This window comes from Notamacropus eugenii, chromosome 3 (assembly GCF_028372415.1).
Source record: "Notamacropus eugenii isolate mMacEug1 chromosome 3, mMacEug1.pri_v2, whole genome shotgun sequence".
NCBI classification, from domain to species: Eukaryota; Metazoa; Chordata; class Mammalia; order Diprotodontia; family Macropodidae; genus Notamacropus; species Notamacropus eugenii.
In genome coordinates, this window is record NC_092874.1 from 20,699,847 (window position 1) to 20,719,244 (window position 19,398).

The 19,398-nt window shown below is 45.6% G+C and overlaps 1 protein-coding gene across 3 annotated transcripts in view; it reads left to right on the plus strand.

The window, feature by feature from the left end:
- The window catches only part of PLEKHA8 (pleckstrin homology domain containing A8), a 43,718-nt gene that overhangs the window by 5,091 nt on the left and 19,229 nt on the right, over positions 1 to 19,398 (plus strand). For all 3 annotated transcript variants that reach the window (XM_072651046.1, XM_072651045.1, XM_072651047.1), the window contains exons 2-4: positions 11,679 to 11,795; positions 13,456 to 13,611; positions 15,878 to 16,002. In XM_072651046.1, coding sequence (XP_072507147.1) covers positions 11,679 to 11,795; positions 13,456 to 13,611; positions 15,878 to 16,002 — 398 coding nt within the window. The remainder of the gene's footprint in view (positions 1 to 11,678; positions 11,796 to 13,455; positions 13,612 to 15,877; positions 16,003 to 19,398) is intronic.

Below are 19,398 nucleotides of genomic sequence, written 5' to 3' on the forward strand. Positions count from 1 at the left end.
TTTGCTTAGCCAATCCCCAATAAGTAGGCAGTTCCTCAGTTTCTTTGTCTTTGCTGTGACCAAAAGGGCATCTTATTTTTGTCTTTTCCCACTTCGATCTCTTTGGGGCCACAGGCCTACTAGTGGTATTGCTGGGCCCAAGGCCCTTTAGTGACATTTTGAGCATAGGCTGTCAGGTCAGCAGTCACCTGTAAAGTGACTGGTAAGTGCCAAGCACTGTACTGATCACTTGGGAAACCAAGATGTGCCAAAAAAGCTAGCCTCTGCCCTCAAGGAGCTTGCAGTTCAATGGGGGTGATGACAGGTAAACAGTTAGGTACTAACAAGATCTAGATAAATAAACTGGAGATAATCAGCAGGGGCAAGGCACTAGAATTAAGGGGGACTGGGAAAGGCTTCTTATAGAGGAGGGAGGGAGAGAAGGAAGAAAGCCAGGAGGTAGAGAGTTCTGAGCAGGGTGAACAGCCAGTGCAAATGCCTAGAGGTGGGAGATCACAAAGAACAGTAAGAAGCCCAGTGCATGGAGAGGAGTAAGGCCTGAGCAGACTGGACAGGTTGGGAAGGACTTTGCCATCAAACAGGATTCTGTATGTGGTCCTGGAGGGGAAAGGGAGTTTGTTATGTGGTAGGGGTAGGATCGACATAGTCGCTCATTAAGGAGCCAGGTTACATCATGGATTCAGAGTGGAGAGTCTGGAAGGCCTGGTGAGGATGGAGAAGAGGGTTGGGGGTTACCAGGGAGAGGGAGAGCACAGGTCTGTGCTTACCAGAAAGGCTGTGCTGGTCCCTAACCCTTTCTCTTCGGGAATAGGGCTGAATCCTACCTCTGACACTAGCTTATATGACCTTGGGCAAGTCACACAGTTACCCTGAGATTCAATTTCCTCACCTGTAAAATGGTATCATAATGCAGATAGTACCTACCTAACAGTTGACCATAGCGCTTAAGTTCAATGTTTAGAAAACCAAGAGGAACAGCTTTCACCACCTCCCTCTGAAATTGGTCATATTAGTTCACAGCCTTCATTCCTTTCGGGATATTCCTCATGGACTTGAAAATGCCACATCAGCAAGTCAGTCATAGGCACCTACTATGTGCCCTCCACTGGAAGTAAAATAAAAGGAACGACCCTACAAGGGCTGGTGAAAATAAAGCATCCAGATTCATGTATCTGTAAATACCAGGACTGCTGTAGGGCCTGGGCTGATGTTATGGGGTTAGGGAACTCCGTGGAGAGGGAACTCACTCTGCCAAGGTCAGCACCTTGTTTGTAACTTCTGAGAGTCTTAGGTGTTATCTAGAACACTGGGAAGTGAAGGGACTTAACCAGGGCCACATCGTCATTGTCCAAGGCAGGACTTGAATCCAGATCATCCTAGCTTCAAGGCCAGCTCCTCTCCAACCAGATCCATAGTCAAAGGAAAGTTATTTGCTTTTGTTTCAGGGGCCTGGGAGAGACTAGCAGCAAGGGGGGTCCATGATCAAGAAAGGGGTCTTGTGGGTTCATTTCAGTCCTATAAACATTACTGCCAGAGGGTCACCCCAAACTGCAGTGGTTGGTCCAGAGAAACAGGCTCAGGTCCAGTCTGAAGCCAGGCCGCGGCATCCAGGGTATGTGTATGACTGCCTGGCCTCCAGCCGCAGCCAGGATCTGCCTGGCTTCCTACCCTCTGCCGATGTGTAGAGCAAAGCATAGAATGTGGAACTCAAAACTTTTTAAAAACTTGTTTAAAATTTTTTAACATGTAATTGGGGAAGAACAAAATATCATATATGTATGTGTGTGTGTGTATATATATACACACACATACACAAACTATGTATACATATACACACACACACACACACATGAAATGCATGACTGACTCTTCCATAAGGCTTTAGGGTTTACCTGGGTACTTGGCCTAGATAACTTCATTTGGTACTTACAGATTATGAGAAAAGAACTATTGTAATAGCTGTCTCCGTTTTACTGTTGAGAAAGCAGACTTGTCCATAGTCATGCAGCTCCGAGGCATCAGAGATCAGATTTAAATGTTCAGTCCAAAGTCTTTTCCAGTGTGTCATGCCATCTTTACAAAAAGAATCTGTAACACACATGGCTTGTCACAAAAGAGCTGCTTCTGTTGGTGGAGAACATCAAAGATCTGGGCATTCACCAAAGGGCTAGGCAAGGGGATTGCCGGAAGGAGGGAATCCCTTCTGCCCATGCAGGTCATGTTGAAATAGGTCCCTCAGCACATGCCCCAAAAGCTTCCTAATCTTTATCTGTCCTCTCTTTAAAAACATGATTAGCTGGGCCACAAGTGGCCGGGTGAGTTGGGCGCTGGCATTGTAGTCAGGCACAGCTGATTCAAATTCCATCTCAGACCTTTAGCTTCTGAAAAGTAGGGACAAACCTCCTGTCTGTTTCCATGTCTCCTTTTGAATTTTCTTTTCCTTTTTCTTTTTCTGTCTGTATTTCCTGATTCTGCCATCACTGCTAATGTTGGGATTTACATAAATATTATTTGCATCCGATATTTGTGTAATCATTTATATTATAATAAACACTAAAATAGCATGACATAATTTATCATGTGCTATCATCATTTGGTTGTCTTTTCTCTGAGCTGCCTCATACGGATCTCTCCATCCTTCATTTCTCTTGATTCAGGAAATGTTTCATTGCTGTCCTTCCCCGTGACACATCCAGCTGTTTCTGAATCACAGACCATGTGGGTTATTTCCAGTTAGCTTTGCTGTGGTGGATGATGCTTCTCAGAATGCTTCGGCACACGCTGGCCTTTTCTTTCCTGCCAGTAACATCCTTTGGGTATAACCTTAGAAGCGGAATCACTGGAGCAAAGGTTTCTGGCTTTTGCTGTATCATTTCATATCAACAGTCCAGGGTAGTCCGTGGCTTTCTCAAAGGCACACAGCTGCTGAGGGACAGAGTGGAGACTCATGTTGGGACATAAAAAACCTGTATCAATACAAGTATATTCTTCATCTATAGAAGCTTATCCAGAATGGGGGAAGTTAAACTGATCCGGTCACCTCTGGAGTATTGTCCGGAGCTTAGCTGTGCTGGCACATAGTCGGTACTTAATAAATGGTTATTCATTGGTTAATTGTCTTCAGGTCTAGAGACTAAGCTGGAACTCATTGGGAGGAGGGGGACCAGGCGGATAAGGGGGCTTGAAACTGTGTCATGTAGTATTGGGTTGAAGGTGTCCAGAGAGTATCTGTCCTGGAGAAGAAAAGACCTCAAGGGGAGGGGGCAGGGACCGAGACACTGATGACCTGATGACCTCCCTCAAGTATTTGAAGAATTGTCATCGAGAAGAGAGAACAGACTTGATCAACTTGGCCCCAGAGGGCAGAACGAGGTACAGGGGGTAAATGCTGCCTAGTAGTTAGAGCTGGCCCACAGGGAGACAGACAGGCCAGCCCCATCTCCAGGAATAGAGCTCCTCATCTCTCCAGGTCATTATGAAACAGCCTGAGTGGTCAAGGGGCTTCCTGTTTTAGGCATAGATTGGATTCTTGAATTTCTGAGATCCCTGAGGGATACTCAGTGTGATTCTGATTCCTCTGTTGTGACCTCAACTTCCCTTTGTAGAGATGAGGCAGAGGAGCGTCAGGTGAGTAATGCAAGACCAAGGTAGCAGAGATAAAACCTAGGTTAGAAATCTGATCCTCCATAGAAATGAAAAATTTCAGAATATTTGTCCTTGAGCAGAGATTTTAGAGATGGCAGACAGTAGAAAGAGCCCAAGAATTTAGAATCAGAAGACCTGGGTTCAAGGTCAGAGACCCTATAAAACCATGTCGAGGCAGGGCTGGCAAGGAGAGTGCTGATAGCTGGGATGGTCCCCTATGAGGGCTAGTAGTCAACCTCTGCTTTAAATCTAGGAACTTAGGAGATATAGGCAAGGAAGGAGAACATTCCCAGTATTTCCTTCAGGAAGGGAAGATGAAATATCACCTGTAGGCAACGGCAAATTGGTCAGCTTTGGTGAAACGCAGAAGACCTGACAGGAACCAATAAAAGCCAGTCTTCAAAGGCAGGTTGGATTGTAAGAGGTCTTAAATGCCAGAGAGAGAGAAGTTTGTATTGTATAATACAGAAAATAGAGAGCCATCAAAGGTTCTTGAGAAGGAGAGTAATGTGGTCAGCCCTGTGCTTAGGGATATCATTTTGGCAGATGGGTGGAGGATGAATTAGAGAAACTTGAGATCAATCAGAAGCCTTTTCATTCATGCAAGAGGTGATGAGAGTCTGAATCAGAGTGGTAATTGCCCAAGGCCATCTGGCAGAGGCAGAATTCAAATCCAGGACTCTAAAAACCAGTGTTTTCCACCCGCCTACATGGATTCCATTTCCTTTATCTTCCCCATTGACATTTCCTTGAGGGTAAGGGCCAGTGCTTATCTCTAGCTGTAGTTCAGAAGGAAGAAGGATGAATTGGGTTTGGTCATGCCCTAGTTCGGTGGACCAGTCCCTCTGTTTAATGGCATCCTTGTTAAATGGAGTGCAGCATCTGACAGGGATGCGTTGGGGCCGCTCAAATTCACACGGTGGTTAGAAAAAAGGAAGGGAAAGAATAGCCTTCTTGAGTCAGCCCTGGGGATGACTCAGAGAAGAACTTTTCTGAGGGAGAAAAGCCAACACCTCGAATTAGAAATCATAGTTAGAATGTGTTGGTGACTTACACAGAAAGAGCCAGAGTGAAACATTTTGGTCCACAATGGATATATTTCAAGAAATCATAACAGAAAACTGCCTAGATCTCTTAGAACCAGAGGGCAAAGTGGAAATAGAACAAATTGACCAGTCACTTTCAGAATGAAAGCCCAAAATGAAAATTCCCAGCCACATTATGGCCAAAATCAAAGTTTCCATATTAACAACAACATCAAAAAAAAAACTGCAGGCAGCCAGAGAGAATCCAAGCCACAGTGAGGACCATACAAGATTTGGCAACTTTCACTCTCAAGGAGTGGAGAGCTTAGAAGTTAAAGGATGTATTACAACTAAGAATAACTTACTCGTAAAAAACAGAATATAATACTAGAGCAAGGAAAATGGATCTTTAAATAGAATTCCAAGTATTCCTGATGAAAATACTTGAGCTGCATAAAAGCTTTGAAGTGCAAACCAAGTGCAAAAATTAAAAAAAAAAAAGCATAAGGAACTAAGCAAAGATAAACTGCTGATGTTCATATGTAGGGAGATGACACCTATGTCCCTTTTGAACCCTATCATCAGGGGTCATAGAAGGAGTCCTTGGACAGAAGACCTGGGAGTGATCCTGTTATGATTTGATGATCTTAAAAAAAGGATGGAAAGGGAGGAAAAGAGGAATACACTAGGGGTGAGGGAGAGAAAGGAAGATTATCTCTCATAATCAGGTTGTACAAGCAGAAGTCTATATGGGTGACACTTAATCTCCCTCTCATCTGAACTGATCCAAGAAGGGAAAAATGTACACACAGAATTGGATACAGAAATATATTTCACACAATAAGGAAATAGGCCTTAAAGGGGAGAAAGGATGGGAGTATTAGAGAAAGGCTAGATTAAGGGAGAAGTTAGCTCAAGAAAAACAAACTCAATTAAAAATATGCAAAAATATTTGTAGCAGCTTTTTTGTGTGTTGGCAAAGAACTGAAAACTGAAGGGCTTGCCCACAAATTGGGGAAGTTCTGAGCAAGTTATGGTATATGAATGTGGTGGGATACTGTTGTGCTGTAAAAAACAATGAAGTGTTTCAGAAAACTCTGAGAAGACTTCTATGAACTGATGCAAAGTAAACAGAACCAGGAGAATAAATCATCATATAACAACAATATTGCAAAGACAAACAACTCTGAAATGCTTAGGAACTTTTATTGGTGTGATAACTAAGTACAATTCCACAGGATTTATGCTAGAATATCCTCCTACCTCCTGATAGAGAGGTAAAGGACCAGTACATATTGAGACCTATTTTTTTAGAGATAGCAATGCAATATATTTTTTTTGACTATACATGTTTGTAACAGGGATTTTGTTTTTCTCTCGTTTGCCATGGGGCAGGAGGAGGCAGGAGAAAGAGAAGACAGATTTTTGTTGATTTTTTAAAAAAATTTTTAAAAAAGAAGAAATGTTATAGAGCCTCAGTTTATTAGTGACTGAGATCATTTAGAGAAAGTGGTTTCTAAGAACAGTTGAAGGCTGACATAGAGGATTAGAAGGGGCATAGTCAGCTGGGAGCAGCCCTCTAGGGGTGTATGTGGATGAGGGGAGGGTTTGACTCTGTGCAGGGTTGGGGCTACCAAAAACCACTCAGGTGCCACTAGTGATCAAACTGGAAACTGAGCTTTGATGATACAAAAACGTACAAGCTTCTGTGGGCTTTTTAGCATTCACTCTTAGCTAGGTAAATATTGAAGCAACAACATGAAACTTCTAGCAAACAGTAAATATGGTGATCAGGATTGGGATAATTTAGTCTTTGCTCCTCTTTCCCCTCCATCCACCTGAATTCTCCCTGTCCTTGCAGTCTTCCATCAAGCCCCACCTCTGTGGAATCTTCTTGGACCATTCGGTTCCACCTCACCCTCTCTACCTGTTCAATTCTGGTCCATCTTTAAAAGGTGGACATCCCTTCTACCTGCCCTAGAAAAAGAGGGAAAGGCAGAAATGATGACTCTGGGCAGCAGGCCAAGCTGCCTTCTGGAGAGGGACTCTGTTCATAGGCTTCCAAGGATGACTTTTAGAAACTCATTCCCTGGCCCTGGTTGTAAAAGTAAAGGGTAGGTTCCACCCCTGGTGGTTTGTTCTGGGCTAAAGAGTCTCCCTCCTAATCCTGGACTTTTCTTCTTGACCACAAAACCAGGACTGTTGAAGCCAGGATATTGGCCATCTGACTTCTCCACAGAAAGAGAAAGGTGTCCCAAGGAGAGACCCTCCACTTTTCTCTCATATCATGGCCATAGAACCTGCAGATAAATCTTCAGCCAGGAAGCAGGCTCACCATTGCCTTGCCCCTCTGTGCTGGTTTCTGTGTATGAGTCATTTCTGATTCAGGCAGCGCCAACTGTACATGGTGTCCTGATGTCCATCAGTGCTGCCCATCCATTCTGCATTTAAATCCAGCAGAAGGTTCAGCGGGTTCTCGCTCCTCCTTGATCTGTTCCCTGAAACATTTAAAGAAAACTGTTTCTAGGTCACTGAGTCCATATTTCCAGAATGCTGTAGAAGTAAATAGTAACATCCGTGGAGCTCGTGCCAGCCCAGATCTGGAAAGATGCTAATTCTGCTGTGTTGGTTATTGCAAATACATTTTCTCTCATAGAGCCATGAGTTGGGAAGGAGCCCAGAGGCCCGAGAGTCCAGCTTAGACCTGAACCAGAATGTGACCCTCCCCAACAAGTGGCCCCCCTGCCTTGTTTGAAGGCCCCCTCCAAGGGGGCATTCCCTGCTTCCCGAGCAGCCCATCCTACTTAGGGGAAGTTCTTACTGTGAAGGAGGGGTTTTCCTTACACATATGGGAGAATGTGTTGCTTTTTGTCATTTCAGTCAGCCTGTGAGCTTTTATTATGCACCTAAGAGGGGCCAGGCGTTGGGCTAAGCACTGGGGGTGCCATGAAATGGAAAAGACAGTCTTTGCCTATCAGATGGGAGAGGGAACATGCAAACAACCGAAGAGACAGAGAGAATAAACTGGAGAGGATCTCAGAGGATGTACAATCTTTAAAGGAGATGAGGAAAGACTTCCTGTAAAAGGTGGGATTTTTAGCTGGGCCTTGAAGGAATCGTGGAGGGAGAATAGTCCAGGCATGAGGCACCAGCCAGCAGAAATGCCCAGAGTCTAGAGATGAGCATCCTGCTCTCCCTCGACTTTTGTAGACTGAACATCCCACTCCTTGGATGGCCTGATCTCTGGTCCTCCCTTCCATCCTGGTTGTATTTCTCTGTTCCCTGACTAAGACGTGATGTCTACAATCTATTGTGCTGTAAGAAATGACAAACAGGAGGACTTCAGAAAAACCTGGAAGATTTATATGAACTGGTGCTGAGTGAAGAGAGCAGAACCAGGAGAACATTACACACAGTAACAGCCACAGTATTCAAGGACTGTTTTTGATAGACTTAGCCTTTCATAGCTATGCAAGGACCTGAAGCATTCCCAAAGCACTCGTGATGCCGAATGCCATCCACACTCAGCCTGTGGAGTCTGAGTGCAGAATGAAGCAGACTGTTTTCTCTTTTGTTACATCTGTTTTTCTCATGGTTTCTCCCATTCATTTTAATTCTTCTAAGCAATGTGAAAAATGTAAAAATGTGTTTAATAGGAATGCATGTCATAGAGCCCATATGAGTATGTTGTGTTGGAAAGGGAGGAGAGGGAGAGAAAATTTGGAACTCATAGAAGTGATTATTAAAAACTGAAAACAAATTAATAAATTTGGAAAAGACAAAACAAAACAGCAACTGTGTGGGACAGGGAGGGGGAGGTTGTGCAGCGTGTGGCAACTTTGATTTCTGCCTCTGACACTCGGCAGTGGGGCTTCAGCCACCCTTTAAGTAAGATGTAGATTCAGTCTTGAGTTGAGACCATCTGTGGATAGAAATCTGAGATGTCATTCAAGCTTTTATGAGGTGCCCACCCACTCTGTGAAGGGCCTGACCTGTCTGGTTTCTTCTTGTAGCTGAGAGTGAAATTTGGAATTTGTATAGAATTGGATTTGCGGCCTCTCTGGTCCTGGTGCTGAGCCAGGCTGTTGGCCCTCACCCAGGGCCCTGCCTCCTAAATTCCACTTTTTTTTTTTCAACCAGAAGCCTTTCAGGAAATGGCCCAGGGTCAGGAACTTTGTGTGAGATGGAGCCCCAGAGGCGCTGACCTCCACCAACTTTGTCAGTTTTCCTGAGCACCAGTGCTGTCTTGGAAGGGATGGAGACCTGTGTGTTTAGTTGCAAGGGGGCTCCTTTCACTGCTTGTTACATATCTGGGGTCACTGAGACCCAGCCCAGTCTCCCAGGCTCTCTGTAATTCTGGCCGTCCTCAGTTTCCCGGACTTCCCTTAAAAACTGCCCAGATGGCACCTTCTGTAGGAGACTCTCCCTGCCCTTCTTCTCCAGCTTCTCTAAGATTAACCTTGCTGTGACTTTGTTTGCACTCTGTTAATTATGTGTTGTCTTCTCATTAGAATATGAAATCCCTGGGGCTTTGCTCTGGGCCTGGAATGTAGTAAGCGCTTAATAAATGCTTGTGGATTGAAGGTTGTTAGAAGTGGGCCTTTCCACGTGCACTGTGTGTTACCATAGCCTTGTCCTCCATCCTGCTCCCTCTCCTCTCTCCACACCCTTTCTAGCTGACTCCATCAGCCCCCACGGATCAATGTTCACCTCAGGGATGCCCAGATCTATAGATACAGCTCTGATTTCTCCTCACCATCAGCCCCAGACTGCCACCTGCCTGCCTCCCTTCTCTGCCTCCATGTTCCCACAGCTCCCTAAACTCAAGTTGGAACCAGAATCCATTGTGTTTCCCCCCAAACCCATCTTCCCTCCAGACTTTCTTGTGTTTCTTAAGAGGATTATTAGCCTCAGGTCTCCCTCGCTGGCCACCTCCCATCATCCCTGCCCCTTCCCCCATCTTCAGCCCTTTCAGTGCCTCTCACTTGAATTATGGGTGCTGGTTTCAGGTAATGCCCTCTGCACCTCTTCCCTCCCATAGCTGCGTAGGTGACACATCTGACATGCAGATTTTATTCCATCACTTCCCTCCTCTCTGGACCTCAGTCTCCTTGCCTGTAAAATGAAGGAATGGAGTACAGTGTGTCCCAAAAGTTCTAGTAGGCTCAGTGATGCTCTCAGAGACCATGTCCCTTGTGCTGCCATGACACAGCTCTATGGTGCACATTTAAAACTCTGCCATCTGGGTGCAGCCCACCTTCCCAGACTTACTTAGCATTCCTCCCCCTCACACGCTCTCCCTAACAAACAGTCGGGCCAACTTTTCATTCCATCTCTCCTCTCCAGGTCTTTGCTGGGACTGTCCCTGGCCTGGCATGCCCTGTTAGCTCCCTTCCACCTTCGAGGATCTTCCCTTTCCCTTCTGGGGCTGCCTCTTAAAGGAGATTTTCCCTCTGGATGCTAGCATCTCCTGGCCTTGATATCCCTTAGTAAAAAGTGTGTGTCTGTAACTGATCCCTGCAGTAGGCTCCTGGCAGCCAGGCTGCTGTGGTGTCTTCTCTCCTTTGTCCCTAGCACCTTGTAGGAGCCTTTAACAGATAATTTGCATGAGGACCTGAGACTTGAGGGAAGCCCACTGTCCTTCCTGATCAACAATTAGGTGCCTCCAGCTGTCTTCTAAAATCTCCAATCTTATACCTAGAAAAATATTTCAGTCCATCAGTCAATAAACATTTAGTGCACAGGCCTGTTGGCCTGGAGGTAGGGAGATCTGAGTTCAAATCCAGCCTCAGATACTTAATAGATGTGTGATCCTGGGCAGAGATACGTTTGGAAAGACTCATCACCAGGTTAGGTGAAGTGAGGGGAGGCACAGTGTGTTACACTGAGAGGAAACGGGGCAGGGGAAGGTGTCACTCAACTGCAGCCCTCCTGTTGACTTAGAAAACCGTGTATGGTGATAGATTTATTTTTTATTGGTGCTTCAGAATGTTAAAATCAGAGAAGGACTACATTTTAATCTGTTTCAGCGTGCACTTGAGAGTGTTTGCGGCCAGCTGCTGGTGTGTCTGAAAGCTCTGCTCGGGTACTTTTTCTGTTCCGTACACACACATCCATTGGAAATATAAACAAAAGCATTTTCCCAGATGTTTGCCAAAGTACAAGCTTCTGTCATTAAATTTGAATCTAAGAAAATCAGGAGAAAAGAACAGTAGAGTAGAAGTCCTTGAGGACAAGGACTTTTTTCCCCTCTAAGTATTTTATTTAGTTTTTTTCAAGTAGCAAGCATTTTCCCTTCTACTTCTTTACCCAACTGAAGAGAAAAGAAAAACCTCTCTAATATATGTATATAGTCATATATAGTATTACATTTGCAAATATGAATGTACATGCAGAAATCTATGTCTCGTTCTGCACCGAGTCTATCTCCCTTAGCCGTATTCTCACTGGTTCTCTGGTGGATCTTTGTGCTGACCAGAGCCAAGTCTTTCAGTGTCTTTGCCTTTACTAGTGCTGTATTACAGTATGTGGTACTTACAGTATCATACAAATTGTTCTCCCAGCTCTGCTGACTTCTCTTTGCATCAGTTCATACAAATCCCTCCATCATTTCTTACAGCACAATGGCATTCCGTCACATTTATATACTGGGACTTGTTCACTATCTTCAGCTGATAAGCACCTCCCTTGCCTCCCCAGGTTCCGGCTCTTTGACAAAAAAAGAGTCACCATGACATTGTTTTATGTATAAAGAGGATCTCTGTCTTTGGAACCCCAGAGCTGAGCCCTGGGGTTCCATATGTTAGACGAAGTTGACAAAGGTTCGTGCTGAAGGTAATTCAGCAAAGACCATCTACTTCTATACCTCGTGGTGTGGCGGGTGGAGGAGAGGGCTCTGGCCCTCTCTCTGGGGTCATAACTGGCCTGGGGGATGGCAGATGTCCAGGGAAGGCTCCGCCTCTGCACAGGATGGGCAGCACAGCAGAAAGCTCTTGGTTCTCATTGCAGGTTGGCAGCCTCGGTGGTTCCTTCTCTGTGGGGGGATATTATCTTATTATGACTCCCCTGAAGATGCATGGAAAGGCTGCAAAGGAAGCATCCAGATGGCCGTCTGTGAAATTCAAGGTGAGGCTGGTCCCAGTCAGCATCCCAATTTGACCTGCCACAGGAGCTGGCCATAGTACCTGTGGAGTTCATTGAAGTGCTGGGCTTTGTTGTTCTCTCTCGGTGTCTTTGTGGTGCAGGTTGAGGCATGTATTTATACACACTCAGCGAGGGAATTTGAGGAACTCAGCAGACCAAAACAAACTTCTGAAAGCACGTGTGTGTCTGCACATTACACACATAATGTAGATATGTGTACATTTATCTGCATACGCACTATATATTCTGTATGTATGGAAAAGTTGTGTGTCCCCTGTCTCCTGTGTGTATAGATATAGGTATATATGTAAGTATATACATATCTTATGTGTGTTTCCCGTATTTGTATATAGCAGCTAGTATTATATGGGCTTTAATATTTGCAAAGAACTCTATATAGTTTGCTCATTTATCTATCAATATTAATTATTTAGGAATATGAAAGGCAGTTAGGTATCATAGCACGTTGCACACTGAACCCTCAGGTTCAAAGCCTGTCTCAGACACTTCCTAGCTGTGTGACCCTGGAAAAGCCTGTCTAAGCCTCAGTTTCTTCATCTGTAAAATGGGGTAATAAGATCTGCATTACTCAGTTATTATGAGGATCAGATGGGATAATATGTATGTATGTGCTTTGCAGACTTTAAAGCGCTCTGTGAGGTCTGGTAATTATTGTGATGACCCCTTGGGAAAAGGCGGGCTCCTTGCAGGACAGAGAATATCTCACTCTTGTCTCTATTTCTGTGGTCCAGCTCGTAGTAGACACTTAGCACACGCTTACTGATTTGGTTTTCACATACATATTAAATATTCTAATAGTGGCAATAAATATTTGTTGAATGAGTGAACAAAGAAAAAGAGAAACCTCACATACCCCCTCCTCATCCTGTACTTGACTTCTTATCCGGAACATGCCAAAACATTTAAGGTTCCTGAGTACCTGAGAACCGCTGAGGAGTGTGGGAGGTTGTTTTCCTTGTGAACGAGCCCTTAAGAATCCCCCTCTGGAGTTTGCCTCATGGGAAGTCGAAAAAAAAACATGTCATAGCTTTGCTACCTGCCCAACAACAGGTACTAAGGCCACTTCTCCAATAAGTCTTCAAAGAAGCTCCTGAGGGGGCTTCACATATTCCACAGTGCCTCTGCTGGCTGGTGGCCTTGCTTTTGACCTTACGATATTTGCTTGTGTATAGAGGAGACTAGCAATCTAACCTTTGGATGATGTGCCTATGAGGAAAAGCCATTTTTTTTTCTTGGACACTTCTCTAGACCAGTGAATAATTTCCCCATCTTTGGAAACCAGCTCATTCAATCCAGCAGTCATTTATTAAGTACGTTCTGTGCAAGGGCTGGGGATATGAGAAGAAAGGAGTGAAATGGTCTCTGCCCTCAGGGAGCTTATATTTTACTTACAACTTCTCCTTTTAAATCACAGCAGGCTGCTTCCAAAAAAGAAACAAGATTATGTAGGTAGTAGAAATTGGAAAAGGTGAAGTTCCATTCGGAGAACATATCCCGTGCCCCCCACCCCTCCTTGACTAGGAATCCCTTCTAGAAGGCTTGCTGTAAGGCTGAGTGAGGCAGGAGCAGATCGATTGAAAATGTCCTTTTCATCTTCTGACCTCAACCCCGTGGTTCCCAGTTCACTCTGCAGATAACACCCGGATGGATCTGATCATCCCTGGGGAGCAGTATTTCTACCTGAAAGCCAGAAACGTGGCGGAGAGACAGCGGTGGCTGGTGGCCCTGGGCTCGGCCAAGGCTTGCCTCACAGACAGCAGGGCCCAGAAGGAGAAAGGCGAGTACTGGACCTGGGTGTTGTCTGGGGTCTTGGACATGCTTTCTTCTCATCTCTGGGTCCCCCTGCTCACTCTTAACCATGTAGCCCCAAGTCTGTGGAGTAAGGGGGCAGTTTCATTTCAAACAGAGTTTTCAGCTCCTGATTCTGACTTTGTGGGCGCCCAGGGGCTTCACTGGCAGCAGTGAAGTATGAAAAGATAACTTCAAGCATATCGGGGACATTCTTCATCATCAGTGAAGGCCCTCATGACTGACATCCCCACAGCTACCTGATCGATAATCCTTAAACACTGCACTGACAACATCATTCTCCCACTCAAGAAGCTTCTATGGCTCCCTATGGCCTGTAGGGGGAAATTTTGCACTTCTCTGTATGGCATTTAATACCCTTCACAGCCTGGCTCCAAACCAGATTTATCTCATCTCCAGATTTATTTCCATTTTCTTCCCCTCACACACACACCGTGTTAGAGCCAAGACAGACAAGTGTTCACATTTCATCTCCTGCTCTCCTGTCTTTGCCTGGGCTTTCTCCAGTGCCTGGGATGCACATCCTTCCAGGACTGCTAGCTTCCTTCAGCACTTGGCTCAAATGCTACTTCCCCCCACCTCTCACCCCTATTTTATCCCACTGATTATTTTCTTTCTGTTTTTGTATCCACTCACGTGTCTGTGTTGTATTCCTCCCGCGCCCAGGAGAATGTAGACCTCTTTAGGTTAAGAATGGTTGAATGTCCCAGTCTGGTGCCTAGTATACAGTAGGCACTTAATAAATGCTTGAATGTTGTTCCTGAAAAAAGAATGGCAGTTGTCAATAACTGGCATCACTCCTGCCCTGGTTGGCCCAGCCCTGGAGAGAGGGCCTCCCCAGGATATGTTGGGCCAGTCCTCATTCCAGAGTTGTGTCTGGCCACCAAGGATAGCGGGAAGTAACCAAACCTCTTTCCCTGTGATTGTCAAAGCCCTTGAATAACGGTGTTCCCATTTTACAGCTAGAGGAGCTGAGGCTCTAGTTAAGACCAGCACTTTGACTCTTCCTTGCACCACTGCTGCCTTTTTTACATGGTAATCTTTTTCAAGCAGGCCCTACATTACTCTGGCTTACACCTGGGATCAGATTCCCAAATAAACAAATCAGGAAGGTCTCAGTGGACAAAGGCTTGGAGCGGTCCTTCCCTGCTTGCCCGACCTCCCTTGGAGGAGTTGGAGATTTTGATTGGAAGGTCCTCGGAGGCCACCTGGTCCTGCTCCCACGATTTACTGATGAGGAAACTGAGGCCCATAGAGGTTAAGCATTTGCCCCCATTCACACAGGCACCAAGTGTCAAGCATAAGATCTGACTGCCATGATGCTTTTACATAGTCTTTCCAAAGGAATCACTCTGTGGTCAGAGCCTGGAGAACTCAGCTTTGTGTCTGTGGTCTGAGGAGGCTTTTGAGGGTGACTAGCCCCCCCCCCAGCCCCTGAGAAGCCTCAGGTCCTCCTGATGACTGACACTTGCTCAAAGTGGGCCAAAGATGCTCTGGGCGTGTGCCTCCTGGAGAAGGGGCAATTCCCAGCCACCCCAGTGAGCCACCTCCCGGGGCATTAGAGAACATTATCCATGAGAGGGGAGGTGGAGGGAGGCTGGCCATTGTGCAATGCAAGCCTCCTAAGGGCAGGGTGTGTGTTCACTTTGTCTTAGCTTGGCATGGCCCCCTGCACACAGTAGGTGCTTAATCAACATTTGTGAGAAGACAGTCACTTTTTTAAAAGCCTCTGCTTAGATTCTGCAGTTTTTTTCACAACTCAGTTCAAGAGCCACCTTCTTACTGAGACCTTTCCTGACCCCCTTCCTCCCTCTCCCCTCCCCAGAACTGCCCTGTATTTTATATAGGCTGTTTCTCAGATATAGTTATGTGCTATTTTTTCCTTTGTCTTGGACTCCCAGGCACCTAGTAAACAGTTATAATGTGCTTATCCATTCATTGACTTAGAAGCATTCTAGATTGGAGATTCTTCCCCATTTTGTGTCCCAGCCTCCTTGGGCAGGCTGGCGAAGCCCCTGCTCAGAATCAGGTTTTTAAATGCATACTGTAAAACACACGAGAGGACAAAAGGACCCGATCATATTGAAGTTCCTTATCCAGATGTTAAAGAAGCAAGTTCTCTGCCCTGGGGTTAAAAGCCCTGTTGTGGGGGCTGGGGACAAATCACCTCCTTGTCTGGCTTTGACTCAGCCCACGCCTTTCTCAGGCTCATGACCGCTTCTTCTCCTCATTAGAGTTCACTGAAAACACAGAGACCTTGAAAACCAAGATGTCAGAGCTCAGGCTGTATTGCGACCTCCTCGTGCAGCAAGTGAACAGAACAAAAGAAACCACGGCGGCTGGTGTGGGAGACGCGAAGGTAGGATGACCTCACTTGCTGCTGGGAGGGAGGTGCATCTGCTCAACATGATGGTGCTCAAAAGACCAGCCAGGACAGAAGGTGTAGACACCCCCTCCCTGGATATGGTGGATTGTGGTCTCCTTCTGAGGGAGCTAGGGTGAGGGTGTCCCCGTCTTACAGGGAAGGAGGCAGAAACTGACTTAGTCAGTGATAACAATGGTATGTTATATATTATCAATATCTTTACTAATATATAATGACATGTGTTCATTAGTATATATAACTTATTAATCCATGATAACTATTACATAATTATTAACATGATTATAAGTTATTAATATCATAGTAAAACAATATTATTATAATAACTTACATAGTGTCTACCATGTACTAGGCACTATCTGTACAGGGTGTAGATTGTCAACTAGACCAAACTGGCCTCTAACCTGTGGATGGGTGGAGCCAAACAGAGCAGACCAGAGACTGGAGAGTCAGGAAGCAAACAGAAGTTTAATTTCAAAGTGAGGGAAATGGCTTGCAAGCAAGGAGGGGATCTAGACACAAGTGCTGGGGTCCAGCCCTTGGGGTGGGGGTCCCTGAGGCAGTACAGGGAGATCTCAGTACTTATACCAGTGGCTGTGCAGTGAGCGGTAGTCCTGGCAGTGAGGGGTTACAGCAACAATGGGACAAGTCTGATTCATAGCAGGCTTCGTGAGCAGAATATGGGCACAGCAGGTGCTTCTCCAAGCTCAGAGAACACCTGGTGCTGGTTTCAAAGCATTACAATAATTAGGTACTTTTGCCAGAGAACGAGATCATCCAGAGCACAAAGGCTAGTTGTGATGTCAAGCTCAGGGCACAGCCTTCTTGCTGGGCCTTAGCTCTGGAAAACAGGGTGTCTCCTAATATCTTGACAAGATAAATAATAAATGGACAGATAAGCATTAATTAACCATTTGTATGTGCCAGGTCACTTGTGGTTCACATTGAATATGAACCAGGGCCTTGTTCAGTTCTCTGTCATTAACGGGCTAAGTCTTCAAAGGGGGAGAGGAAATGTGATGGCCAAGGAAAAGAAAACTGGACTTAGAGTCGGGAAGACCTGAGTTCGAATGTTGCCTTGGACACTTACTCACTGTGTGATCCTGGGAAAGTCTTGGACTTCAATTTCATTTACAAAATGATAATCAAACTGAATGGCCTCCGAGGTCCCTTCCAGCCCTGGCCCCATGATCCCACTGAGAAGAGGTGCTGGTCATGTTAAAAACGATCTTTTGATGTGGGGGAAGAGTTTAAGAGAGTGGGGAGAAAGTGAGGATTGTGTGACGAAAAGCAAGGTTTGGAGGGGACCAACCAGTCAAGGAAAATTGGGTTTTTGACTCAAGAATTGATTCATTAAAGGGTCTCCTCCACTTTCTCCTCACTGGTCCTCTTTGAGCAGCCTCACCAGCCTTGCCAAAGACTTTGCTTAGCATCCTCCCCTCACAACTCCTGCTGCTTTTACCTTGAAAATTCCCTGCTCACACTGAAGTCTGATTAACAAAATTTGACCCAGGCATTGTTGCTGGCTCCTGGGAAGAGATCTGAGAGGATCACACTATTCAGTGTTTACTAATCATAATGTCATTCATTCTAAGAGCATTTACCAGTGTCTCTTTATTTTTATACACGATACGAGGAATAATATCCAGACTTCTCCCCTTGACTTTTAAAACCCTTCACAGTCTGGCTTTTGCCATTTCTACCTAGACTAATTTCACATGTCTCGCCTTTAGGCAACCTAAACTGATTTCGCTAAATGGGCATTCAGTCTCTTACCACCATGCCTTTGCCTAGGCTGTGTTCCCTTCTTGGAATGTCCTCATCCACCTCCTTAGAATCAATTCCTAAGTTCTGTCAAGTCTCAGCTCCCCTGTCCCTCCTCCTTCACCCTACAAGGTTTCTCTGGTTCATGCTTATTCCCGTTCTCAGATGATCTTGTGTTTCCTTCCCTTTTTACAAACTCTTGTCTGCTTTGGCTCCTCCTCCCAAATGAATGTAAGTGGGAAGGCAGGAGCTGTTTCTTCTTTATCTTTGTAGCTTCATGCCTCCAGTGGGGCCTTGGCTTAGTAGGTGTCTCATACATGTTTGTTAGGTTGGAGTTTCAGTTCATAGACTCCCAGATTTAGATCTAGAAGGAACTAGCTTTAAAGGTCATCTAAGCCACCTCCTCCCCCTGAGTGAGGATGAGGAAAGAGAGACCAAGGGAGGCCCAAGGTCACACAGGTCTAAAAGGACCAAAGCAGGATTTGAACCCAGGTGCTTGGACTTCGGAGCCCCCATTTTTCCCAAGGTCCCAAGAGCACTCAAGGCATGTAACCTATGATGGATGAGAGTAGTGTAGACAGAAATGACAGCTGAAAGCCTCCAACAAGTGACGTTGGCATGCTGTCTTCATGGACTGACTCGTGATGAGGCACCATATATTTGGCCTCACTCGCTTCTGTTTGGGATCACTGGCTGGTGCTGAGTCAGAGGGTGAGGAGGAGCCTGGAGAACAGTCTTTGTCTTTGCCGCTGCTGTGATCAAAGCATGACCTTGGCCTGATTAGCACGAGGCTCTCACCCGTTATGGGCCAGAAGTGGCCCCAACAAGTCAGTTAATTCAAACATTAAGACGCAGCATGCATAGGGGTAAATGGATAGGGTGCATCATGCCAGGCTCATGCCGCATCTGTACCCACGGGCAGAAACCCTATTTGGAAAAAGATAATGTGACTTAAGTGGTTTTTAAAGGCATCAGGAAAATGTGGAAAGGAGGAGACGGGAGGATAGGGGGCTGGGGGTCTGGAGGATGGAGTCTTTCCCATCCCAGGTGAGCCAGCTGAGCCTTAGGCAAGGAGACTGGGGAGGAGACTTTACTTCTCCATTCCACTCGTGCCTTCCTGCCATGAATTATCTCCAGTTCACCCATCTCCATCTTGTTTGTGCTGTTGGAAGGAAGGGAGGGAGAGAGGAAGGATTTATTAAGCACTATTGTGCTAAGCGCTTTACAAGTGTCTCATTTGATCCTCACAACAGCCCTGGGAGATACATATCTTTTGTATCTGCCTTTTACATTTGAGAAAACGGAGCCAGACTGAGGTTAAGTGACATGCCTGGGTCACACAGCTCCTGAGTATCTGAGGCTGGATTTAAACTCATTCTTCCTGACTCCAACACCACTGCCCTATCGGCTGCACAACCTCACTGCCTCTCTTACCACACTACTGGCATATAGTAGGTGCTTAATAAATGCTTGTTGCCTGACTGATTCTCAGTTTCCTCATCTGTAAATTGAGGCCCTTAAGGCCCCTCCCAACTCTAAATCGATGCCGTGTGATGCCTTTCTCCTAGACCTCAATTTGATTTAAGTCATGAACCAAATTCCCACCCA